This window comes from Ciona robusta, chromosome 8, assembly GCF_009617815.1.
Source record: "Ciona robusta chromosome 8, ASM961781v2".
NCBI classification, from domain to species: Eukaryota; Metazoa; Chordata; class Ascidiacea; order Phlebobranchia; family Cionidae; genus Ciona; species Ciona robusta.
Window position 1 is genome coordinate 4,095,683 of NC_143242.1, and position 27,013 is coordinate 4,122,695.

At 34.7% G+C, this 27,013-nt stretch overlaps 5 protein-coding genes and 1 long non-coding RNA gene across 9 annotated transcripts; 4 read left to right on the forward strand and 2 right to left on the reverse strand.

The window, feature by feature from the left end:
- The first annotated feature begins 479 nt into the window (after positions 1-479).
- On the forward strand, positions 480-16,965 carry LOC149732459 (uncharacterized). The gene is made up of 22 exons (XM_089882377.1): positions 480-557; positions 828-1,151; positions 1,400-1,612; positions 2,021-2,156; positions 2,502-2,681; positions 2,998-3,218; positions 4,126-4,294; positions 4,536-4,628; positions 4,984-5,081; positions 5,357-5,462; positions 5,742-5,833; positions 5,897-5,978; positions 6,351-6,529; positions 6,693-6,879; positions 11,759-11,934; positions 12,278-12,502; positions 12,743-12,873; positions 13,298-13,515; positions 13,903-14,066; positions 14,378-15,322; positions 15,673-15,784; positions 16,035-16,965. The coding sequence occupies exons 2-22, from the start codon at positions 901-903 to the stop codon at positions 16,137-16,139; spliced, it is 4,083 nt and encodes a 1,360-aa protein (XP_089738503.1). The 5' UTR covers positions 480-557; positions 828-900; the 3' UTR covers positions 16,140-16,965.
- On the reverse strand, positions 7,323-8,316 carry LOC149732460 (uncharacterized). The gene is made up of 3 exons (XR_016385504.1): positions 8,184-8,316; positions 7,935-8,131; positions 7,323-7,879 (listed from the first exon to the last, which is right to left on the reverse strand). It is a non-coding gene; the product is annotated as an uncharacterized LOC149732460 (long non-coding RNA).
- Positions 8,718-11,230, forward strand: LOC149732461 (52 kDa repressor of the inhibitor of the protein kinase-like). Its single transcript, XM_089882386.1, has 3 exons — positions 8,718-10,674; positions 10,727-10,923; positions 10,979-11,230. The coding sequence occupies exons 1-3, from the start codon at positions 8,718-8,720 to the stop codon at positions 11,189-11,191; spliced, it is 2,367 nt and encodes a 788-aa protein (XP_089738512.1). The 3' UTR covers positions 11,192-11,230.
- On the reverse strand, positions 16,709-24,687 carry LOC149732462 (transmembrane protein 232-like). Of its 4 annotated transcripts, none has more exons than XM_089882389.1 (15): positions 24,254-24,687; positions 23,683-23,872; positions 22,982-23,087; positions 22,563-22,720; positions 21,957-22,172; positions 21,533-21,684; positions 21,077-21,173; positions 20,430-20,671; positions 20,003-20,081; positions 19,526-19,777; positions 18,926-19,057; positions 18,459-18,553; positions 17,951-18,112; positions 17,553-17,676; positions 16,709-17,301 (listed from the first exon to the last, which is right to left on the reverse strand). In XM_089882389.1, exons 1-15 carry the CDS (start codon positions 24,304-24,306, stop codon positions 17,164-17,166), a joined length of 2,196 nt encoding a protein of 731 aa, XP_089738515.1. In that variant the 5' UTR covers positions 24,307-24,687; the 3' UTR covers positions 16,709-17,163. The 4 variants fall into 4 exon arrangements, with proteins under 4 accessions (XP_089738515.1, XP_089738514.1, XP_089738517.1 ...); XM_089882388.1 differs by having other exon boundaries at positions 20,003-20,084; XM_089882391.1 differs by having other exon boundaries at positions 20,003-20,084; positions 23,683-23,928.
- A 2-nt stretch (positions 24,688-24,689) lies between these two features.
- Positions 24,690-26,080, forward strand: LOC149732463 (UPF0598 protein CG30010-like). Its single transcript, XM_089882419.1, has 2 exons — positions 24,690-25,069; positions 25,338-26,080. The coding sequence occupies exons 1-2, from the start codon at positions 24,771-24,773 to the stop codon at positions 25,687-25,689; spliced, it is 651 nt and encodes a 216-aa protein (XP_089738545.1). The 5' UTR covers positions 24,690-24,770; the 3' UTR covers positions 25,690-26,080.
- On the forward strand, positions 25,700-26,996 carry LOC149732464 (solute carrier family 33 member 2-like). Its single transcript, XM_089882408.1, has one exon. It carries the CDS (start codon positions 25,700-25,702, stop codon positions 26,969-26,971), a length of 1,272 nt encoding a protein of 423 aa, XP_089738534.1. The 3' UTR covers positions 26,972-26,996.
- The last annotated feature ends 17 nt before the right edge of the window (positions 26,997-27,013 follow it).

Sequence of the window (27,013 nt, forward strand, 5' to 3'; positions counted from 1 at the left end):
CTTGACTTCTGCGCTTTGTTATTTGGTGAAAGATTTTAATTAACTGCATTTTATTTTAAGTTTTTTTATAAAGGTAATTCTAATTACGGCTAATTGTTATTCGTGAGCGACAGTTGATTTTTCTGTACTTGTAAATTGTACATATTTATTAGTACCCTTATCTTTGCCAATGCCTCCCCGTATACTAACTGACGAGATTTGAAACAAATTGGTTCGTTCCTGTGTCAACGATGAAGGTTCCATTTCCTGTATGACAACTAAATGTTCATGCAACACAACAAGCTTAATATGTATGTATATATATATTGGGATATTAATATAGCTTCTACTTTAATCAATACTGATTAAAACTTTAAGCTTAAGCTATTTTACAAACATAAATTACTAATTATTTAAAAAAAGTATATTTATTACACCCTTAAAAATGTTAAAAATATTACCCGCTATGTTACGCATGACTTCATTTGGTCGTTGCGCGATATTGAAATGTCAATCAATCACCAAAGTTGACATTTTAGTAAGTTTTAATAGGAAGTCTCAAATCCACGGATATTCAGGTAATTTGGGATAAATTGTGCAATTATTAATACGTGCACTATTTAGTGTATATAATAACGTTGAAAAATACATAGTTATCGCTACCATTAGCCTTTAATGATGTTTAAATTAACGAAATAGTTGACGGGTAAATGTAATTTTAACGTTTATTCTCATAAGGCAATAGTGCAAACTTACAAGTGTAGGAATTTTATTAGCCTAAGGTAGGTTCATGTTCTATTTTAAGATGTTATTGTAAATAAATATTTTGCATTTTTTACAAATTTTAGAAAGTAGGTAATGGAATGCAATGTAACAACTCATTACTGGAATGTTACGAACAGTTAGAGTTGTTTTGTCACAATGGCAGATAAAGAACCTGCTTCGAAAAAGCAAAACATTGAAATTTCGGGTCGAAAACTTGAAACGAAAAATAAGAAATGTTTAACCCCTTCGAGAATTCCAAGATCTGCCGTAAAAACTAACAATGCCCTCCCTACACCAACGCCTCGTATATTGAAGAGTGGTTTACCACCAAATCAAACGTACAGCGTGAAAAAAGTAGCAAAGCGCAAGAAAATCCCACGCAGACCTGTTGATTATACCTGGAATAGGTAAGAATTTCTCTGCTGTTTATTATATTAATAGGTCTATTAGTTGTAAACTATGTAAAATGATATTAAACCAAATCTGGTTTAGGTCTATTCAGTACCATTATTTACTTGAGCTCTAGTTACTTTTGTAGTATTTGGTTTTGTAGTATTTAAAAAACTAGTTTTAAACCACACTGTTAAAATTGGCTTATCTTTAATAATGAAACAATAACTTAATATATGATGTATTTAAATTATCTACCAATCAGGGGAGGCCGTTTAAAAGAGATTCGAATTCGAACACAAGCACGAAAGTTTCTTAACTTGTGGAAAAGAAAAACTTTCGGCCGTGTTACCCTTACAACTGCTGATGCGTTCTATAGAAAAAGTATACTGAAGCGTTGTTTTATATCTTGGCGTGAGGATTGGTGGGTCAACTGTGGTGAATGGAAGCTCATGGTCAGATCAGAGTTCTTTCACAGGTAAATAATGGGTTAGTTAGGTCTGAACTTTAAGTACATTTGTTTAAATAGTCGTACATGGAGCTTAGGTCTCTTTACCCATTAAAAATGGACCCAATGTTTTATATTATTACTTTTAGATGATTATGCTTCCATTTGGTCTTAATAATGGAGATCCTGCACCTAAGATGCTACTGTATAGTTTTTACTGTTCTGGTATATAGTAGAGTTGGGTGGGATGGGACACCTTTTCATTCTATTTTTCCATCCCAATTGGTAGTAAAGAAACAAAATTCAAATAATTACCCTATAAATCGTATCCAAACGTCTCCAATAGACTGTTGTTAATTGTTTAAAACATGATCTGTTTATTTGGATATCATGTGCTTATTATTACAAAGTTCATAATTATTTTTTTTATTCTTACAGATACCAAACTTACAGCAAAGTATGGAAAGTGTGGAAGTTGTTTGTTCAACGTAAAAAAGAGAAGAAAGCAAAATTAAAAATCGCTTTTGACCATTTTAAAGAAACAACATGCAAGAAATATGTTCAATTTTGGAAGGTGGGGATATATTATTCAAATAAAAATTTACTCACATTTTCAGTTAAAGGTTCTGTTAAAATACTACAGGCATAAATATCTGTCAAACCAGGCTCATAGTAGTCTATTCAAAAGCAAACATTGAAGTACCATATGTATAAATGTCACTCTAATTGCACAGTTCTGTTAGGAGTCCAATTTTCTATCTTTATTAAATGTAGTAGCCATTTTTCCACTAATGTCCACCATACCTCAGAAGTGGTATGGTTTTGGCCCAAAAAGGGTTCATTCAAAAAATGTTTCAGTTTCGTTTAGATGTTAAATACTCTCACACTTTCTGTGCAGTAATATAATTTCTGTTTTTAGGTATACATCCAGCTCCGTCAAATGAAGACAAGGATGTACGAGACATCTTACTCCATCGCAAGAACAACCCGCATCCGGACTACTTGGATCACATGGTGTGAGATGGTGAGGTGGAAGAGAGAAGATGCAAGGAATAATGAGATCGCTTCGTGGAGGTTTAACTCAACTATTCAAGCGAAGGTAAGGTTTTGTAAAATGTTTGGAAAAGTTGTCTCTTGTCTGTATTAGGAATGGCTAACCTATGGGCCAGAAAGCTGTAATCAAGTTTTAGTAGTTAATACAGCTTTTAACCTGCTTTTGTGATATGTATGTGTATGTAACTATACCAACAAACTGGGCCCATTCTATACAGTATATAAAGTTATAAACTATACAGTAATTGAATACTTGAATGAAGTTTCCTGTGTTTTAGGCTAGAAATGTAACTGCATTTTAGCAATGTTACCAGGGATTTTAAAATATATATTAGGAAGAAATATTGTTTATGACATCACAGTGCTGGAGATCTTGGAAGATTTACCACCAGCAACAAGTTGAATCCAAACAACAACAACATCTCGCTAGTTGTCATCTACGGACAAATTTATTACATCAATATTTCACCACATGGAGGCGATATATAACGCTTCGCCGACACAAGATATTAAAAAGTCAAAAAGCTCAAGATTTATTTGTTTATTCATTAAAAGGAAGGATATTGTTGCAATGGAGGATAAGGTTTGTTAATATGTTGCATACGTGGTAATATGTACAACCAGTACAAGGTTAAATTATTGTGTCATTGGTTCATATCTGCACTACTGGTCTGGCCACACTGGGTATTAATAGTTCTAAATATTTATGAAGTTATTATATGGGTGTCTTTTTACACACAACGCAATTATTGTATATTTGTAAACATAATCTTCACTTTCAAGGTATAACAATGGTGAGTTCTTATACAAAAGACTACTAAAGAAACAGCTACACCAGTGGTTCCCAAACTTTTTTTTCACCCGGCGCCACTTGAGCTATTCAAAATGTTTGCGGCGCACTTAGCCAAAGGTCTTAGAAATAAAAACGCATTTTTACAGTTTTATCGTGTATTTTAAGATTAGGCTCGTTTAAGCATATGAAACTTAAGCATATGAAAAGTGTTGTACCACAGTCTGGACATGATTATTGCAAACCGAAAGAAATAATTGGCATTGTTACGTAATATACAAATCTACTGTACAGATAGAAATGCGAAAACAAACTTTTTAAATTTTATTATTGAACAAACACGTTGGATTTTTATATAAAACAACAATTTATATTGCAATAAAATATTAATACAAATCAATTATCTCGACCATGCTAAATTGGAAATGTTTCTGCAAATTTTCACGGCGCACTTGACGAGTTGCGTCGGCGCACTAGTGCGCCGCGGCGCCCACTTTGGGAACCGCGGAGCTACACTTTATAATAGTCATACGCTTAATAGCCAACTTAAATTAATTATATCTTTTTGACTGCTAAAGTAATAAGTCAACTCTAGCCTAAATTCCAGAGGGGGGCTCTGGAATTTGTTGTGGGACCTGACCCATATAGATTACCTGCATATTTTTAATTTCTGTATTTCATTAAACTCATGACATAACAGATATAAACAATCACTCGACCACCAAGCAAGAATGGAAAAATGTCATGAATTATCAATAAGAGCAACCAAACAAAGATATTTCAATTCCTGGCTTCAATATATTAATGATATTCATAACCAACATAGAAATCTTGCTATTGCTGATTTGTATAGAAAGAATAAACTAAAGGTAAAGGGATGTTTAAACACGGAAGTTTTTGCTGCTGGGTTGTTATACTTTTATATATACTTGTCAGTGTCAGTTGTTATTCTGTTTCGTTTGTGAGTTTCTTATGTGATTAAGGATGGTTTCAAAGAATTTTACTCTTTTTTTTCTTCTTTATATTTAAAAATTAAAATACAATCTGTCCATAAAATTTTGCACAGACAGTAGCATTCTGGTTTGATAACAAGTTCATTGTATTTCATAGAAATTTGTTTTTTCTTCGTTAATGTCGGCTGTCGAACGTCGTCATCACAAGGTGGAGCTGTTGTACGTCTCAGAAAGATTCAGAGAAACTTGGGTAAGACCTCGTGCTCCCTGTCAAGCTGTTTACTTGAATTTAAACTTACTTTATACAACACATGTGAAAAGTAGTGCAACCAATTTTAGGTTATTGTTTTATTGACAGTTTTAAAAATACTGAAGTTTCAATGCAACTTAATTTGGGTGGTACAGCCCATTTGGGGTTTTTATTTATTTTTTTTTATATATATATATATATTTTTTTTATTATATTTTTTTTTACTAATTTTTAAACTTGCTTACTTTAGCAATAAGCACATATATATAATATCAAAGCTAAAACAGCTGACCCGGGAATTTATTTTTCAAACAAATTCATATAAACAATGTCATCTTCTATTCTTCTTTACCAGATGCTTCGTTTAACTTGGATGACATGGAAGAAAAGGCTGGAGGAAATTGAAGAAAAAGATTTATACGAGTTATCCCAGATTGCCCATCAACATCACAGGTATCATCTGGTTTAATTATTGGCTGAAAACTTTTATGACCAGAAATACTTTTTTTTGTTTTTGAATAACAGGTAATATGTAAATTGGCTCTTTGGTATGAAACTGTAGGTTTAATATACCATTGTTTTGTCTGCAATTTGGCAAGACTTTAGGTGTTTGGCACAGAAACCTTATTGTATGGCAGAAACAACAGTGGTAGAACACAATAACACAATTAATACTAATAATAGTGGCAGAATATTTGTTTTTATATAAACCTCTTAACTTGATCCAGAACAACACAGATGAAGAAATATTTGCGGAAGTTGCAAGACAATGTTGTGAGAAGTAAAATAAAGAAGGCGAAAATAAGAAAGGCTGATGTTTATTTCATGGTTAAGGTGAATTATTATATTTCAGTTATAATAAAAGTATATGGTAGCCTTAATGCTGTATGGCTAATGCCAGCAAATCCTATGTTATGTAGACTGGTGTGTTGCATCTCAAAAAATTACAGAACTTTTTTTAATGTGGTATGCAGTATAACTTGGTGCCTGTAACTTAATTGAAAATGGTCTCACATTAAATACTATGCCTATACTAAATCATAAATGATTTAAGAACATTTTAAAACCAAATTTATCACTTTTGTATTTAATATAAATCATATTTTTTTACAGAAATTACCTAGGTGTTTCAAAACTTGGAAAATATTTGTTAAAACTCGAAAAGAAAGAAATTCAATGAAACGCAATGCTTCCATGTTTCACAGGTTTGTTTGTTTATGCATTGCTACATCATAAGTGATTAATTGTTTATGATTATTACATCACAGAGAGGTTCTTGAGACAAAATATTTCTATATATGGTGGAACAAGTTTGAACAAACAAGAGAGCTGAGGACAATGGAAAGAATGGTATGTTGTGTTTGTGTGGGTTTGAATGTTTGGTTTATAGGTTGTTGGGCCCAGTAGTACTCCGAAGCAAAGTCGTGGTGTTACGGTTCAACTTTTAAAGGGAGAGGGGATTATATGTTTTAGCACGACAGTTTAAGTCTGAACTAGCTTTTACCTTGCTGTTAAGTGTCTACACAAGCAGAGCAAAGTGTTGCTTTGGCAAGGCATGTTATATTTGGAAGAGATATTTTGGCAAGTCATTCTAGGGTACTTTGAATTTAAGCCAAAGTTAGTTCATTGCATTCGAAATTACAAGATTTTCCGTAAAAAAAAATATTTTTAATCAAAAAGATATAGTTTACACCCAACTTTAAATTATGATTTTTGTTCCAGGCCATGATGCAACACACTGAATCAACGTTACGCCATCATTTCCATATTTGGGCAACAAAAACACGGTCAATATTATCAGCCAATCACAGCGATGTATTGGCTTGTGTGCATTATCGTCATGCTCTACTGCACACAGCGATGACATCATGGAAAAAGTTTTATAAGATGTCTATGGAGAGGTGGGTAAAGTGTTTAAAATAGTTGTTTATTTTTTAAACTGATTATTAATATTTTTAAATAACCGTTTTTTTTTTATTTGTAAAACTATTCAAAAAAATGAATTTTATTAATTTTTTTGGGGGGAAACCTTAATCTAATTTAACATTTATATTTTTTAATCAGGCAGCGGAAGCAATATTATGCTGAGTCATATCATCGCACGGGGACGCTTGCTGGTGCATGGTTGTCGTGGTTACGCTACGTTGAACAGAAACGAGCAAAACGGAAACAAATTTCCGAAATTGAGTCGAAATATTCAAGAAAAGTTGTTGAGAAATGCTTCGAGGGTTGGAAGGTTTTTGTTGGGATGGTAAGTTGGTGTTTGGGAGATAAATAAATGAGTGAGTAAATTTGTGTCTTTTGTGTCCACTTTCGGCGCCATTCTATGTATGTTTACGTTTTAGTCACAATGTTCGATGTTTTGCAAATTATAATTGTTGAAAATTTTTTAAAAAATCTAAAATTATGCTGCACCAAGTGTCCAATTGTTCAAATTAATGCGGCACGGAAAGTGTTAAGTCTCAGCTTCCATCACAAATCTTAATGTATCGTGAATTATTGGTCCAACAAAAAATATTTATAGTTAATTTAATGGCGCAATGCTCATGCAACAAAGAAACAGATACACTGTGGTGTTTTAGGTGGTAAATTAATTGGATGCATGCACTGGCGCAAATAGACGAGTTGAAAGGGGGGGGTTCTGACTTGCGCCGAAGGCGCAAAAAAATTTTTGCTACAACCCCCCCCTTTTTACTGTAAAACCCCCCCGTTGTAAAAACTTATTTAAATTTTTAAATTACCACGTACGCTGTCATGTTATTGGGTTACGACAGCGAAGCTTATTTTCCGACGTAACAACAATTTATATGCGGTCAATTGCGTCATAATGTCCATTGACGCGTCCGTTATTAGCTACATCGTGGATGTAAAAAACACGTTAGAATTACGTTCCTTGTTCTTTGTTATTTTTTGTGATACTACCCAACTTTATCTCAGTAAACATCATTAAGTCATAATCGAGTTAAATCTACTCACCGTGTGTAGCAAAAATGGTTAAAAAGACGACCGCAGTTAAATTTTTGATATTCGATTGTATGAGATAACGTCACAATTGCTACACATGCGAAACAGTTATAGATAAATATTCAGAGCAATAGTAAAACCACGGCCTACGAGAGATATATCTCTAGTAGGCCGTGGTAAAACTAATCTTGCTGACGCATGGTGCAGCGTAGGTAGGTTTTTCACCTACGTAGCTGGGAAAAGGAACGTTCAGCACTGGCTGTGGTGACTGGGAGCGTGGCAACAATCTAATAAGGGAAAGTGTAATTCATTTGTGCTTATTTCGACTCACGTAATGCTTACTTTTAAAAGTTGGCGAATATTTGGGAAGAATTCCCCGTTACACGCCTGGAGAGCAGATTTGGCGTCAGATGGCAGTTCTTTTTTCTCTGCTGACCACTTCTGTCGCCAATAGCCCAGCTCTGACGTAATCGTTGCAGCGGCATTTTTTTCCAGGTCTTCTGAATATAGTTCAACCAAATTTATGAGCTGATTTTCATCTAAAAATAGAACATAAGGTTTTTGTTTTATAGCGCTATTGTAATTACATACCAAAAGAATCGGCGAGATATTTTGGTATGAGTGCGTAACAGTTTGCTGCACGTTGAAATGTTGGAGAAAATCGTTCTTCAATTTGGCTAATAACGTCTTCAATGAACGGTAAGAACGTAATGTTGTGCAAATGCTACTGAACGGTAAGGTTTGGAGAAGTACCGCGTGGTAGAGTGCATATAATCGGGATGTTGAGGCTTTCAGCAATGCACTTTGCATCATGGAAAATTTAGACCATCAACGCTTTTGACCATGCGGCGATCACGCCCCTCCAGGCTGGCATGCACTGGATCGTCATTCCAGGTGCAACTGCACATGAACACGTCATTCCAGGTGCATCTGGATCGTCATTCCAGGTGCAACTGCACATGAACGCGTCATTCCAGGCGCATCTTCCAATCCCAATATCAACTTGCCGTTATCACGCCATATTCGTGACGTCACAATCCAAAGGTATAAATACCATGCTGTCAGACTGTCTGAATCCAAACCCAAAGAATCCCGATTCAAAGAAACAAGCCTATTGAGTTCGCTATGAATCCCAAGCCAAAGAAACAAGCAAGATTGAATTTATTTTTTAGTACAACGCAAGAAAAAAATGTTGGTGCAGAAACGAGCATCACAGCAGAGCTTGCCGCTACAAGGCAGAAACAACCAAGTCCAATGCTGCAACCTGACAATGACATAGGAACGTTCGTGGACTCCAGAAACTCGTTAGACGACACAACAAAATATCTCCTGCTAAACAACAGTTGGAAGCCGGGACAACACTACAAATTTCCAACGAAACAACGCATTGTTAAAGGCAAACCAGTTGATTTGACTTTTCAACTCAACTGGTTAAATGAATGGAAATGGCTGACATATAGTCACCTTAAGGAGGGGGCGTTCTGCAAAAGTTGCGTGGTCTTTGCACCTGAAATTGCTGGAGGTTCATTATTGAACCGCTTCGTAACATCACCAATGACCAACTTAAAAAAGGCAAGAGAATACATAACTGAACACAGCAAGAGAGAATATCACAAACTGGCGCAAACTCGTACCGAACACTTTATTGCTACCTGGGAATCTACTTCCGGCAACGTGGTCAATCAAATGTCTTCTTCCCACTCTCAACAAGTGTCAAGAAATCGACGTTTTATGAAATGTGTCGTAGATACCATTAAATTATGTTGCAGGCAAAACATTCCCCTTCGTGGCCATCGAGACTGCGGACCACTCAACAACCCTGAAGACTTTGAAACGACAATAAACGAAGGCAATTTTCGAGCTTTGCTTCGTTACCGTATTTCCTCTGGTGACTCCTACTGCCTTGAATTTGTTAACGAAGCTCCAACTAAAGCCCGTTATATCAGTTGGTACATTCAAAATGAGATAATAGCTCTCCTTGAGGACGAAATGCGAAAGAAGATCGTGGCAAATATAAAAAACGCAAACCATTATACTGTATTGGCGGACGAAACAAGCGATGTATCACTACATGAGCAATTATCCATCTGTGTTCGCTACGTTCACGAGGTGCGTCCAAATTGCCTTGAAATCCGAGAAGACTTCCTGGGTTTTGTCGATGTGATGGAGCTTACAGGCAAAGCATTATCTGATACCATCTTATCGACCATAAGTAGTTGGGGCTTGAACCTGGACTTAATGCGTGGGCAAGGCTACGATGGCGCTGCTAATATGTCGGGTCAATATCGGGGCGTCCAGTCTCGCATATTAGAAAAATATCCAAAGGCCCTCTACACACATTGCAACTCGCACGTGTTAAATCTTGTAATAAACCACGCATGTAAACTGAGAACGATAAAGAAAGCGCTTTCGATCATACAAGATGCAGCCAAATTTTTTGACGGCAGCCCTCAACGGAAACAGTGTTTGAAAAACGCAATGGAGGCTCTTCAAGGTCATTCAATCAAACACAGAGCTTTAAAGCAACTTTGTGAGACGCGGTGGGTCGAGCGGCACGAAGCGGTTCAAATATTTTTGGAACTATATCCTCACATTCTTCATGCAGTGGTTGACCTGGAGATGTCGAACACAATAGCCACTTCGAAGGGTGCAACAGAAGTCAAACTGCATTTACGTGATTTCACGTTTTTGAGCGATGCAAAATGCATCGCTGCGGTATTCGAAGAGACCTATCGACTATCAGTTAATCTACAAGGCAAAGAAGTTGACCTGGTATCGTGCGCAAACATGGTGAAACAAACGCTTAAAAAATTGCAGATTATGAGGGGAAACTCAGAAGAAGTCTTTGAAAAAATTTTCCATGATGCAAAGTGCATTGCTGAAAGCCTCAACATCCCGATTATATGCACTCTACCACGCGGTACTTCTCCAAACCTTACCGTTCAGCAGCATTTGCACAACATTACGTTCTTACCGTTCATTGAAGACGTTATTAGCCAAATTGAAGAACGATTTTCTCCAACATTTCAACGTGCAGCAAACTGTTACGCACTCATACCAAAATATCTCGCCGATTCTTTTGGTATATAATTACAATAGCGCTATAAAACAAAAACCTTATGTTCTATTTTTAGATGAAAATCAGCTCATAAATTTGGTTGAACTATATTCAGAAGACCTGGAAAAAAATGCCGCTGCAACGATTACGTCAGAGCTGGGCTATTGGCGACAGAAGTGGTCAGCAGAGAAAAAAGAACTGCCATCTGACGCCAAATCTGCTCTCCAGGCGTGTAACGGGGAATTCTTCCCAAATATTCGCCAACTTTTAAAAGTAAGCATTACGTGAGTCGAAATAAGCACAAATGAATTACACTTTCCCTTATTAGATTGTTGCCACGCTCCCAGTCACCACAGCCAGTGCTGAACGTTCCTTTTCCCAGCTACGTAGGTTAAAAACCTACCTACGCTGCACCATGCGTCAAGATCGTCTGAACGGGATTGCCTTGATGACGGTGCATCGTGACGTAATCGTCGACACGGAACATTTAATTACTCAATTCGCGGCTCTGAAAGCTCGCCGTCTTGAATTATTATTGTAATGTTTGGATAACTGACAAATAAAATTGATTTCGTTTTAACATCGAGCTGTTGTCATTCGATTAGACCTTAAAATATAATGTTTTTTACGAGAGATTGAGCACCTTATACCGACCCCGGCTAAAAATTTTCACATGCTTTTTCGGAAAGCCACCGCTGCCGACCCCGGCTCAGAATAGGGGAATTTAAGATTAAAAACTTTAAATTAATTTTTAAACAATTATTTTGAAGTAAAAAAAAATTATTAAAAAAAAATTATTAAAAAAAAAATTATTAATTTTTTTTTTTTTTTTTTAAATTATGAATTTTTTTTTTTCATTTTTTTAAAGGGGGGGGTTTCGACCCCCTAAACCCCCCCCCTATTTGCGCCAGTGGATGCATGTGCCATGTATAAATGGTATGTCTTTTGGGGTAATAGGCCAACTCTGCCATAACTACCTGGTTCCCCTACAAAACATACCCCAATGACAATGTATTATGGATTAAATAAAAATATACAAAGTTTTTTGTGTGTCATATTGGTTTATTATGTGGATTTTCACAATATTAACCGTATGTTATGTTTTTAGACCCGTCAGATCAACCTAAAGGCATCAGCGCAACTTGAAGCGAAACGAAACAAAATTCTTCGTGAAACTTTCACAAAATGGAGGTTGGCAACTTTGGAAAATATTCAAAAGAAATCGTTCAACGAGAAAGCTAGGAATCACCGAAACAATCAATTAAAATTGGCTGTGTTTTTAAAGTAAGTTATTTGTGTTTAACAAATTTTATATGAAAAATGTACTTCTAACTTCTATATGGGTGAGTTCCTGTAGTAAGGCATGGCATAACCGCATAATGACTGGGGACAAAATTGTTTTTATTATCTGACTAACCTCATTTACCATATAATAGCTAGGATTGTGTGATTGAATGTTTTATATTTGTTTCAGCGAAATAAACTGACAGTTCCTGACCCCTAAGTAATAACTCTGGGACTTTACTTTTGCAGCCTGTAACCCCCAGCCCCAATTCTTAACTGTCTGTCTTAACAGCTTCACTGTATTGCCATGTTTTACAAACTAATTAGGTGTTTTCTTACACAGATGGAGGAAATGGTCAGTTGTACACAACTATAGAAAGACACAAATCAAAGAAAAAGTTGATTTTTGCGTCAACACGTTGAACTTTTCGTCTCGGAAACGATATTTTCACCGCTGGGTGTTAGCGTTGAGTGAATTAGGAAAAGAAAAGAAGAAAGAAAAACTTGCTGTCGAGTTTTACCGGAAAAAAGTTTCAAAAGTTGTTTTTAATGCCTGGCTTTTATTCAGGTCTGTAGAGTTAATTATATGAAGCTATTTTAAATATAATTTAATACTTTTACTGTGTTATAGATATTAACCATATAGACTTTTACTGCATTATGGATTTTGACCTTGTGTATGAAAATTAAAACAGAAACTGTGGCTACGATGTTTATCATTATAAGTGTGAATCAAAAAAATTGTAGCACAAATAAATTGCTGAACATTTAGGCAATGTATTAAAACTTAATATATTCTACACCTCAGGTTTCTGGCTCTCAAGAAGTTGTTAATGCAGCGACAAGCAAATATATTTTCATGCCAACGTATCTTAAGAACCTCCTTTTCAACTTGGTCGAGCCATTTTAAAGATTCTGTCTCTGAAAGAAAGAAAACTGGTGAGTAACATAATATGTCTCGTTATACGGGTAACTACTAATGAATACACTTATAAAAAATCTATAGTTTGCGCATCCATCTTCCCCCCTAGATGTGGTGGCTTTGGCTGATAGGCGTAAAAATGCCTCACATAGGACTTAGCAGATACAGAATAGTATATTTGTTATACACCATCAAAAAAACACAATGAAAATTAGTTTAAATTCATGTTTTTGTTTACGTACTGTTTTTTGTTTTTTTTAATATTTATAAATCTTCGCTAATGTAATTCAAGATACAGGTTAAGTTATTATTATATTTTATTTGTTGTACCATGTTTATATGACAAAGGGATATATTTTGCTCTGCTGATTGTATATACATCTAACAGCAGGGTGAAAGATGCCACTCCAGGCACTCTTAAAATTACGCTTATGGTTGCAGGTGATGCGTTATGGTTATGGTCGGTCACGCTCCAAGGAAGATGCTATGATGGTTGGAGGGCCTTCACAGCTATACGATCACGTAAAAAACAGCGATTCGCTCAAGCGTTAAAGATGAGGTCACATGACATGGTCACACATGGCTGCACACAAATTTTACGTTACCACGCTGATAAACTCGCTGAAAGAACAAACATGGCAGCAAAGTTACAAGTGCAGGTATTGTTTATGGTTATGGGCTAAATAGCCAGGCAAACTACTGGGCAAAATTCCCAACCCTGGAGTATATAAGTAGGTAATTTAGATTATTTAGATTGTGAATGTATGGTCCTTGGACAAGATACTTGACGTCAATTCCTGATATTGTATGGCAGACTAAACGTTGGTCTTTTAGATGTCTGAAAGGGCAGGTTGCGTCCGGCAAGATCACAAAAGCAAAATCCACAAGATCTATTCACACCTATGATACAACCATATATAGAACCCATATATACATATATAGAACCCATACATCCATATATAGAACCCGTACATACATATATAGAACCCATACATCCATATATAGAACCCATGTATAAAGTCCATACACAACTTATATATCCACAGTCGAGCCACACAGCGTACCACCTTGCATGGAAGTATGGAATGATATGGCTTAATAAGACCCGGCATAGAATGGATGAGAGGAAAGCTTTCCAAACCATAAGAACATGGTCTCCTCAACCAAATATGGATATTTTGGTGAAACCTTCACTACCCACTTGTACAAGGTGAGGTTTAATTTATTTTATTTCACATGCTTTGCTGTACACCGATATATAATTATGCAGTGTCAATTTTTTTTAAATGTTGTTTAGTTAAAATGTTGAAAAGACACTTTTTATTTGCAAATAAATCTAAACCTTTTGGTTTGTGGCAAGTACTGTTCTGGCTATTGTGAATTTGTGTTATATTACAATACATACATTATTTCACTTTCGCCAATGCTCAGAGTACTCAAATCGTAACCAAAATGATAACCACTGAAATACTGAATCATGAATTAGTTTCATTTATTTAATAAATGTTTTTATATTTTTAGTTTTGAAGTTACAAAAGTGCGGGCAGCTCCAAGACTACCTGATTTTCTTGACGAGTCGTTAAATCGTGAAGGATTATTACTCAGCAAATATTCTACCTCACATGCAACCCATGACGACAGAAATGATGACTTTGCAGTTTCACGAACGATGATAAATGAGAAAGTTGTTTCACATGATATCTACGAATCACGTGATGGAAATCATGAACCTCAGATTTTGTTGCCACCATCAGCTTTCACACTAAATCATGGTGAACAAGATTACGCCGGTGATGCGAATCACATTCATGGTTCGAATCATGGATATGAGTGGAATCATATGAACACTAGGAAAAGTTTCATTCAAAGTACATCGTATCACAACGATGAATTGAATCACGCTCATGAAGATGATCATGAAAACAATCATGATATGAACCTCTCACATAATACACCTACTAATCATGGTGATTATGATTATCATATGAGCAAGACTCATGACAGAACAAGCCAAACTTTCCTTATACCACAAACTCCTGTAAAATTCATGAAATCACGAAAAATATCCCGTGATTCGGTCGGGAACTCTGGTGATGGAAATCCTGGTTCATCATCAAATAGTTCGTTTTCATCACCTTCTCATGACCGTGAAAACTCATCTCATGAGTATTCATATGATCAAACCTCAAGCCAACATCCTACATCACAAACCTTTATTATTACATCACAAAAGGATGACCCCTCCTCTACTTTTATTGCCTCAAAATCACATGATTATGACCTAGAGTCTCATGAGTCATCACAAACTTTTATAAAAGTTCCTTCCCGTGATTTTGTTCATGAAACATCACAAACTTTCATAAAATCTCATGAATCACCAACGTTATCACGGGATCCAGTTCATGTAGAACTAAAAAACATTCACCAAGAATTACAAGAATTTCAGAAATTAAAGCAACAATTAAAGTAAGAAAACTTACATATATATTATTTAGTTGTGCTTCCAGTTTTGACTGCTCATTAGGAGTAGCTTTTTATGCTATCGATTGAAATCTTACTAGGATATTTTTCAAGCTCTTTGCAGCGTAACCCAATATCTAGCAAAAATTAATAACAAACTATGTCCACAAATTTTTGACATACCAAAAGGCTTTAAACCAATTTACTGGAACACTGGTTAACCAGAAGGCAGAAACTTGAGTTACCCAGGGGTTTTTTAAAACTGGTTTGTTCTATTCTCAATGGGTTGGGTCTTCCAGCAAAGGCAATAATATAGGCTTGATATATTTATGTAAAACCATTATTTATATTTACAGAGTATTGAAACAACAGCGAGATGTTATGTTAGATTGTTACGAACGTAACACAATGAACATACCACCTACTTCTTCATTGGATTTCAATATTGTGGAAGTTGAACTACAACAGGTTGGTTGTTTTGGTATATTTGTCGCTGTGGCTCAGTGTTTAGGCGCCTGTATAGTAACCAAAGGGTACTGGGCTTGGTGCTTAACACTGGTAGGCTTAATTGGCATTACTTTAACTCACTAATTGGTTGTAGTGTTAAAGTAATGGGCTAACTCTGGACTAAATCTCAGCTTCAATAGCCTATCACGCTAAAGAGAAAACTTTAAAATTTTAAAAGTTATCCTTATTATCGTTTACTTATAAATTTCAGATCAACAAAGAAATTGATTCGATTTCAAAAACTTTAATTTTACGAAAACCGGAAATTGAAAATCTTGCAGTGAGGGTTCAGGTGCTTAGCTCAAGACCAACTTAAACAAGTTATTTGTTTAACTTTAGTTTATTTAAAAAACGATAAACTATTTTTACCACTACATCATAACCTGCTGCTAGGCATAATATATTTTAAAACTGCTATTCTGGTAAAATTATTTTTTTTGTAACCAATTTTTGTTTATTGGTATGGCAGACAAAACTATGGTTACAATTACATAATATATTTTATGCTTATTTTGATACCATAAGAACAGTTTTAAATTTATTTTCTTCGTAGTTTGTTAAATATTTCAGATATTTAATGCCTAAATTCGTATTTTTGTACACTTTTTATAAGATGTAAAGCATTTATGAAGATATAGTTTTGTTTACACTTTTTTTTTAATTTCTTGTAAGTAGGAGGGTTCTGAGTTAAAAGCTTTTTGTAGATTAGTTTTATTTACAGCCCAATGTTTCTGTTTGATTTTTAAAACCTATACCTTGTTAAAAATATGGTTACAGATATTTAAGCTTGAGTTTCAAAATCTAAAAACTAACCTAAAAAATCTCTGGCAAAAAAATTCAGTAACAAATGCCACCAACTCTTACTATGGCACGAAAAATGCAACAAATTTTAACATTCCAGTGTCAATTCTATGGCATTTGCCAAATGCCACCGTAAATTTCGATTGGTTTTTGACCTACATTTTTAGCAATTCATAAGTTCATGTAAAAATGTCTGTATATTGCAAGTTGTGTATTGTAAGAAGTGCCAAAGTTGCTGTTCCTTGAAACTTGCCTGTGTGTTGAGTTATGCAGTGTTATATATGCAACCTTGTGTGCTGTGTAGTACTATGTATCAAAATAAATTTTCTAGTTAGATACAACCTGTATTTGTTTATGTATACCACAGCTGTTGCTGCTAGGCATAGTATATTTTCCAAGGGATATCTGCTTCCCCAAAAAAGATTTTATCTCCTGTTTCCTATGACAAGAAAAAGAAAACGTCAATTTTAAACGCAGTTTGCAAAACTTTAAAAAATAACTTTGTAATTTACAGAAATAAAAGAATAAATTTACAAAAATTATATTTGATAAGGAGCCAGGTTTGCTGTCGGTCTTCCTTTAAGTTTCTCTTTCCTTTTTTCTAATATCTCTCTATCTCTTATTTCTTCTTCTTCCCTTTCTCTCTTCATTTCTTTGATTCTCTCATCATCTTCCTTCTGTAAAACATACAATCAAAGATGAAGTCCTAGGATATTTAAAGAGCAAACATTTCAAAACTAGAAATAAGTTCACAACAAAGCAATTGAATTTATAACAATCTAGGTTTAAAAGGCCTCCAACTACCTAAACGAAATTCCTGTTAACTTAAAATATTTATTGGGTCTCTGAAATTCAGCCATGGAAATTGTAGGATGACAAAAGCAAAATCTTGCTATAGGAATGCATGAAAATTGATGAAAATTCATACTCTTTGTTGTCGCATAACTTCTTTCCTCCACTGGTCAGCAATCACTCGATTTAAATCCAAAGACGTTCTTGCGTTAAACTCTGGGTTTGTATTTTCAACTGAAGTGTGGATTAAAAGTTCTTCTCTGGAGTGGAAAGAAAATGAGAAATGTAAGTTTTTTCTACCTAAGCCTAGATTTAAACCTGAGATGATTGGTTCTCCATCTTGGCCTGGACTTAAACCCCTGATGTCTGGATTTCCAACCCTGGCCTGATTTTTACCTTAGTATGTCAGAGTTTCAGCCCTAGCCTATATTAACTTATAGGATCCCTGGTTTTCTTATCCTTTCCTTGAGTCTTACACAAAATACCTAAACTCCCAAATGCATTTTAAACTAAACAACATAAAACAACTTATACTTGATGGTTGGCCTTGAAATTTTTACAGATCGTGGAGTTTGAGGTTTTCTCGGACTTGGTGTGTTCCGAGGTCCGACTCTTCCACTCCTGGATGCGGGAGGAGGAGGAGGAGGTGGGAGAAGATAAATCTCACTCAAGGATTGAGCAATTCTCTTCCAAACACTGAAAGATATAGTTGGAACACCCATGTTATAACGTGTTATGTTGTTTTTCAACCATGCCAGGATAAACAAGTTACATTCATACATATTGTTAAAAAAACAATTTGTTGTGTGGATTTCCAGAGAGTGTTAATTACTCAGTGTATAATGTACTAATACAACATTTATAATAATACATGATTTCTAAATGCAGTTTTCCTGGCGTATTGATATTTATGATTCACCACTATCTTCTTTACAATTTTATTGTAAATTCACTTTGCGAAAAGTTAACAGAATGTGTACAATGTATTTACGATTGGTGCAAATACACAGCTGCCACTATAATGTTATTGCTCTTATTAAACCTTGTTGTTGGGTTGTTGTTGATGTTGATATTTACAAATTCAACTTGAGCAACACGTATCGCTTCCAATACTCGAGATTCACTGACGGGAGATTCCTATTGGTCGGAATATTTAGAATTTGAAACATTTTAGAACATATTATGCCGTAACCACCAAGCAGCTACCTCACAAAGTATATATAATCTATGAGGGTGAGGTCTTAGTCAAGGACCTAGGATTTTAGTCTAGATTTGGCCAATCACCCCGCAAGCAAGAAATAAAAATATACTATTCTGACACAAAAGGAAATTTTCTGCGCCAAAAACGACTAAACTTTCTACAAAGCAGATAAAAAAATGTTTTTCTAAAATATTTAGAATAGTTTAAGGTACACATTCTATTTAATGAGAATAATGAATGAAAAATTTAGCATAAATTACATATATTTAACAAGAATAAATAAGCACAAAAAGCAGAGTTGTATAAACCTGCACAGCCAGCATTAACGACCAAGCTGCAGATCTTAACCCATGTTTCATTTCATTTCCTTGTAAAGAATGAACCAACTTTGATACCGCAGATAAAGCCCCGTATCGCAGCTTCCATGTCCAATCTACTTTCTGGAATGGTTTTCAAGCATTTAAGTGAAATTTCCAACTCTGGCATAAACATTTTTATACATGACTAGTAACATATGGTGCCAAGGAGGGCAGACCAGTACTGAAATTTTTGCACTGAACTAACAAGTAAACTTACAACCATAATAATGACTTTTATTTGTCTTTTCGATTATGGTAGCAAAGATTTAGAAATATTTTAAACGAAAAGACAGGATATAGCGACAAAACAACAGTTGTTAAAACACGCTCACAGTTAAAAACATATTTACATTTAATTGGAAGAAAATAAGCTGGGTCGCTACAAATCAATAAGGCAAACTATATTTTCAGACATTTTAAAATAGAGATCTAACTTGCCTTGTCCCTGGCTTTTAAAAAGGGCTTTACTGTATAATATGGCAAAACTACCTCCATTTTAAATGGTTCATAAAACAAACAATTTCCGGGAAAAAAAATCACACTTATTACCTTCATATGTTCCACAATGTCCCCTCTTGGTTGTGCGCCTCTATATTCCAACATATCTACCAACGCACAACTCTCAACGCATGGGTTAGCTGCTCCAGCTCGAAATGTCGTAACATCAGCGTCCTGCCACTTACCAAGCAGTGCAACTTTCATGATGTCGGTCGTTCCCGCATTAAGACAAATATCAGCAAGTATTTGTGAATACTGGTATCCTGTTTCCCAACACCAACTACCGATTCCAAATGTTGGGCTCTGTGGAGGTATAGAGTAACTTTATTAACTATGTGGTTTATTGTCTCATAATATGAGGCCAAATCCAGGGATGTAAGTCTATTATCTTAACAGTCACAGTGATACCATCTAGACCAAACATAGACAGTTTATAGACACTCAATTATAGAGATTATATTTTATAAGAGTGCCTTCAATGAATACTTATAAATAATATATTTTTGTAAAATTCACTTTATAACAAACCTGGTTATTCCCAGCACTTTGCTTGATCCCCAACTGATGAATTGAGTTATTCAATTGTTCAACACTCACTGTATGGGCACTGCTGAAATAATTTTATTATTAACCACTGTAGTTGCTCTCAGGCATAATAATATAATATAATGTACCTTACAACCCAATATTGCTGAGCATTTCAAAATTGGTATCATTTACCTATAAACAATTTATTATTTCTTTAATATTTTATTCTCATCCAAACACTCCTTGCCCATCACTTGGGATTTGGTTGTTTGTTCCCTGAACATATCATGGGGGTCGCGTCAATCGTCATGCGTCGTGGCCACAACCACGTATGCAAGAAGTATGATGCGTATAACATGTTTCATGGTCACATCTTTTTAGCCCGAATAATGTTTAAGCTTGACTAAAATTGACATGCATTTTTTACCTTTCGCTTATAAAAGTAATCTCTTCATTACTTTGCCCCATTGTCTGATTGATATCCTCCATTATTCCATTCATCTCTTGTTCAATCTTCTTTCCCAAGTCATCCTTATCACTTGTAGCAGGAGGAGGGGGATGAGGGTCTGTTCCGGACCTTGTGGGAGCCGTTTCGGGAGCAGTATTGATGGGGGGAGGAGGAAAATGATCGATCGTCGTTTCAAATCTTCCTTCAGATGTTTGAGTCACCTGGAGGTTAGGATTAAAGGATATTAATGAAGGTAAAAATGATGTTTTCTTTACTATTGGGATATCTGTATATAGTACTGTGGGGTAAGACGGGACACCTTTAGCATACAATATCCAATATCCTGATCGTGTTTCAAACAATTAACAACGATCTAAGGGGGGTCGTGAGGATACGATTTTACAATTCTTTAAATGTTCTTTGTTCACTACCAAATAAGAAAATAGAATGATAAGGTGTGCCATCTTTCCCAACCCTTACTATATATACATTTGAATAAATAAATAAATGTAACTTATTTGCCCTAGTGTGGCAGGGAAACAATGGTTGTTAGTGACCATCAGCAACCACATTTAAGTGACACACACGCACACAATTAATATATTATAAAATACATCAAGTCTTACCCTAACACCTCTTGCTAGATCTTGCAAGCAACTTAATGCAGATGAACTAATCTTGGATGCTTCAGCTAATATTGAGATAGCTACATAACCATCAACCCTGTGGATTATACAGTATGTGATTGATTATGTGATGTTTGTATTATATATTGGTGAGGTCCCACCATGTGGCATTTTATGGGACCTCGTATTTAAGCCAGGTTTGTCTCAGAATTGTATTGTTTCATAATGGCAACAAGTATTTAACTTATATGACTTGAAATTTGCCAATTTCAAGTATTTTTTTTATTTAAATCTTTGTAACTTACTATAAGAAACATGTATGTAAGATTTGGGTTTAAAACCAAATTAATGTTTTAATGATTGCATATTTTAACGACTGAAATTATGATTTTTTTATAGTAAAAGTGATAAATTATTTTTGTTCAAAGAGATAATTTCATGTTACATCATACTTACCAGTCATTGGTGCTTAGTTCCTGTGATGCTAACAACATTTCAACGATTGCTCTCTTGACACCAATATTAGTAGTTGACACGCACTTCCATAAACATAGTGCACGAAACACACAAGCTGCTAATGCTGGCACAGATTCATTGACATCATTTTTCTACAAAAAATAAATAAATATCACTAATATTTTTTGACTTTATGAAAAAAAGAAGTAAAAAAAGTTAAAAAATACGGATAATAAAACCCATCATATTCTGCTTAAACTACCCTCTACAGAACTAATTCAAAATAAGATTTTCCATAGGCCTTATGTGACATGTTTTTACGTGGAAAAATTAAACCTCAGTTTGCTTTTGCAATAAAAGCAATCTAGGTGACTTTCAGGGCTAATAGATTTTTAGCAACAATTTCATACAAAATCAATTTTACCGAAACAGTTTTTGTAGCATAAGGTCCGATTATAATTTCCCCCACTCTACTTATGAACCTCACACACAGCCATACACCAGGGTAGCATTGATAAGATGATTGGTGTTCCTTTATTCCATCCAAATAGGTATTTAATCTTGTTTTAAATTCGGCTAACCCACGCAGGTGTCCGGATAAATGGTGGAACAAGAGACGCGAGAATACAAGTTGAGCCATCTAAAGGGAACTTTGGTTATTTTAATCTTCAGATCTGTACACAATTTAAATTAAGGTGAGTTTTTATACGCTGTTAGTGCCAGGCATATTACTAAGTCAATACAGTTTCTATGGCAGTTTATAACATAAGTGAAACTTTTCTCACAAAGTAATAAATCACTGGAGGAACTATATTATTGGGTAAAGTGGGTAAATTTTAATTGAATATTTATGCAGGGCGTAAAAAATATTTTAAAAAAATATATCTATTTGTATATACCATAAAATATTTCAATATTGCTTTTAAATTATAAAACATAAAGTTTGTCTTTATATATAATTGTTTATTTGTAAAAAAGCGAGCTGTGATAGCATGACCCTTAGTTACAATAACAAAGATATAACTCTAACTTTGAGTAATTTCACTTCTGCAGCTCGGAGAAAAGCTTGCTTTAAAATATCTGTTCTTAACCAATACAGAGCACTCTCAGCGAGGAAGAATAAAGTTGGAATGTTTTCTTCATGTAAGGGAGCTTGGTCCAATGTGGTGCATAGAATGTCAAAACAGTCTGGAAGTAAAAAAAATTGTTTTGTGTGTTGTTTTATGAATTGTTTTGTTTTATATGTAATTTTCTGTATAGATCAAGCTAAAGCAATTAAGTTTAATACCATAGTACTCAGTCTAACACCATAGTAATATGCAGTAGAGGTTAATGGTATCTGTAAACGACATGTGTTTCATTGGCCTTTTCACCAGGCCCAATATAGTGTACTTTTCAGGTGTTTTTTATTGTTGGTTTTTAAACTTATTATATTGTGTTGATGCATACCTTCTTGTAGTTTTCCCTTACACTGAGCAAGTATGGCCAACTCTGACCAAGCTAATGGTAAATCAACATGGTCACCTTCACCATAAGTTGAATAACCACACCGTCTCTGTTGTCATAAAAAGCATTGTTAAGATACAGTAGGTTGGGAGAAGATTGAACACCTTTTTATTGTATTTTCTCTTCAATTTTGGTAGTAATGAAAGAATATTCAAAGAAATATAAAATCGTATCTTAACAGCTCATATAGAGCGTTGTTAATTGCTTAAAACACGATCAGGATATTTGGCTATTATGTGCTAAAGATGTCTCATCTTTCCCACCCTACTATAAAAGAACACTTTATAAGTTTACAAATAAAATCATTTTATAAGTTTACAAATAAAAACATTGCTGGTGCCCCACTTTTCTGAATCAATGTTATATAATATATCTAAAAATTTTTCTTTAGCTTTTACCACAGTAGCAATGCAGAACCATTTTCAATTTGAAGGCGGACAATAAAATGACCACATCCTTATGGGAATGATGGCTACAATAAAACCTATGTTAATTCATATGTTAGTGGATTAATTTGGGAGAAATAGAGCAGAACTAGCTAGTAGGAACAGTCAAAAAATCTAAAACAATTTATGTTTAGCATATTTTTTCGATGACACAGTGAACAATATGTAACTCCCAACAGTAAGCCTTGATCTTCAAACCTTAGATCTTTGGATCATTTTATCAGCTCTATCTCTGAGGTGTTCTTTCTCTTGTATCCCAGAAGCATTATATTTGTGAACGAATTGTTCGGAAACTTCAAGGGGGTTTGTGTAACTTTGTCGCTTGTCTGACTCTTGTGGTTCATTGTAAGATTGTCGAATCAAGCGTTGCTGAAGCTCTAATCTTTGGCTGTGAAACAATTTTTTGGCACTAGTGAAGAATCCTTCGGTACATAGCAGAATAGGCTGGTGGAAAGTGTTAGAGGTTGGTGGTTAGGGATTGATGGTTAGGGGGTTTGTGGTTATAGAGGTTAGGGGTTAATAGTTATAGGGGTTAGTAGTTATGGTTAGCAAATAAGGTGGGGGAGATTCTTCACTAGCACCAAATTTGTTGTGAGTTTTATTGCAGTGTATATATAAGAGACACCGCAACTAGTGTAAGTTATAAAATGGCTTGTTAATGATTTAGGATGAAAAAACAAATCCTATTTTTGAATTATAACTATAGAATGTACTGGTTTTTCATACTAATTGTATTAATATTTTCTAAACGTTTTTCTCAGTAATTTACCTGTGAGAAATTATTCCAAATTTATGCACAACTGGAACTTTTAAAATTGGCATTTTGGCAGCTGTAATTACTTAAAAATACGAACACATTATAAAACCAACATTCTATATTAATAAAGATAATTTTTTTCAATAAAAATATCGGAAAATTGAGACTTTAGAGTAAAACTTATTTTTCCTTGAAACGGCTTTGGGTCCATAGTTACAAAAATTTCTGACTTTCAGTGTTGCACGATTTCAATTTATTGTTTCAGAGCAATTGTAATAAACATTCTACAACGTCATTTGTCGGTGTGTATATTTTACAACGTGATTTAAACAAAGTTTTTAACTTTTAAAAATATAAAACCTGTCTTTTTTTATGCAAACTATTTACATTCTGGTCACAATTTCAAAATCACTCGTCTGTGAAGTTTCGATCACGTGTTAATGTTTTTATTTTACGCATGAGTGCGACCGGGGTGTTAATCCCGATTTCCATTTTGTTGCGCATTTAAACATTGAACACGGCAATTATCATGTATAAAATAGCTCGTTCGCTTTTAAACCTACCTGTGAAGTCTCAAGCTGTGAAGGCAGCGCTATCTTACGTACAAGGTCAATCGCCGAAACGCAACACGCGAGAATATTTTTACTATATTGACCATCAAGGCCAATTGTTTATGGACGATGCAAAAGTGAAAAATTTTATTTCATGCTTTAAAGAAAAAGATTTTCTTGCATTTTTCTTCAGCCGTATTCGTGTGAATAGGACAGGACGTTACGAAGACGACTTTCCGTATTTTTCACCGTGTGGAAGAGAGAAGAATTACATTAGGTAAGCATTGTCGCCTTTTATAATTATATAGCCATTGTATAATTAAATAACCATAGGTTTACATATTTCCACAGCTTAGTATTTTACACCATACACTGCTAAAGCTGTCATTATCTGTATATGTGTTGTAATAATAATGCTATAATGCTCCAAAATACATCTCAAAACACACCTCTTATACCCATAGCTTATACAACCCGATGTGCAAAGTAATTGCACACACACTTCATGCATATGTATTATTAAAGTTATATTATATGTTTTACAGGTGTGACGATCTTCCTATTGTATTTACTCATATTATAAAACAAGATTCTGAATCTGGTGATAAAGATTTCCTTTCATACGGATATGCAGGGGACAAACTAACTTTTCCTTTCCAACCTGAACACCTGTGTATGCTGCCTGACACTGGCCGGGTATATCATCCAGCCCCAGATAAATCTGGTGGGGTTGGATTAGTAAAATCAAAACTTGCAATAGAAATAAGTCAGTATTTTGGATATAACAAACCATCTGATACAAGTATATTGCAACCCCCTGACTTTTTTACTTGGGGTGGAAAAACTTATCTTTTGAGCAACCAAATTTTTAACAAAGTATTAAAAAAGGAATCATAGCTTTATTACAATGTCTTCTAGTAGTCTTCAACTTACAGGTACACTATGCATGTTGTATTTTCTACAAGGCATACCATACGGTGTGCAAGCAAAAGCTTTGCCATTGTATTACCATAATGTGTTAGGTTACACAATTATGTCAGTAACAAAGCTTTATTTATTAATGACACCTTGGATATTTTTGAAACCAATTGCTGGTTATTTCATTAAATCCCAAAAAGATGCAAAATCTGCAATTTTGGTTGGGTTGGTTGTGAATTTTGTTGTAAACTCTTTATTATTTTTTCCAAGTCCAAAATCGTATTGGGGAAACATATTTGTCTTGTTTGCTCTTTTTTTTGTCAATTGTTTAGTTGTATTAATAGATGCCGCAACAGATTTGTTAGCAATATCATCTGCCAACTCCACTAATGATATAAAGCATCTAAGTGTAGCCAATCTTATTCAAATTGTATCTTACAAATGTGGGGCAATTTTTGGTGGCTCAACGCTGGTAATTCTTGGCTTTAATAATCTACATTCAATGTTTCTTATCGTGGGAATAATTTATCTATTTGCAGCTCTAACATTTAGGATATTCTATAGCTCTGAGACCCATAATAGCCCACACATAGAGAGCACTGAACCAAATACAACATCTTCTATTTACAAGCTAATTAGTACTTTATCCGTACAAGGAACTACCCCATTGCTTGTTTTTGTTTTCATTTACAAATTTGGTGAAATAGCTTCAGGATCCCTGTACCCGATTCTGCTGACTCAGCAAAAATTAAGTTCCGAAAATGTCACATTCCTGACAAGCATTATAAGCGAAGTATTGTCACTATTAGGTTCATTTTCGGGGGGATTTTTCTGGTCAGCGGTTAAACCTGTTTCTCCTATTCAAATGTTAGTAAAATATTTATTATCTCTAAGTGTCTTACGAGTAATACCTTTAGCTCTACAAGTTGTGTCTATTAACTACAGTGCAAACTTATTTCCTATGGCAATATTATCCACAAGCATGTTGTCTTACTTTGGTGGATGTGTGAGCACGCTAACATTTACATTAATGATGTCGGTGTCATGCAAGGCACCTGATAATCTTAAAGGTTTTCATTATAGTATTGTGTCTGCATTTGAAGTTTGTGGAAAACTATTTTTTGCTTCATTTGCTGGTACTATGTTTAACTGTTTTGGGTTAAATAAGTCATATTTCTTGTTTTGTGCATTTACATTTATAGCATCATCCGTTTTGTTTGTTTCACGAAATAAGTTCATTTTGAAACCTAAAGAGCAATAATAAACTTCATATAAATGTTTCTTCATTGAATGGCTTTGGTTG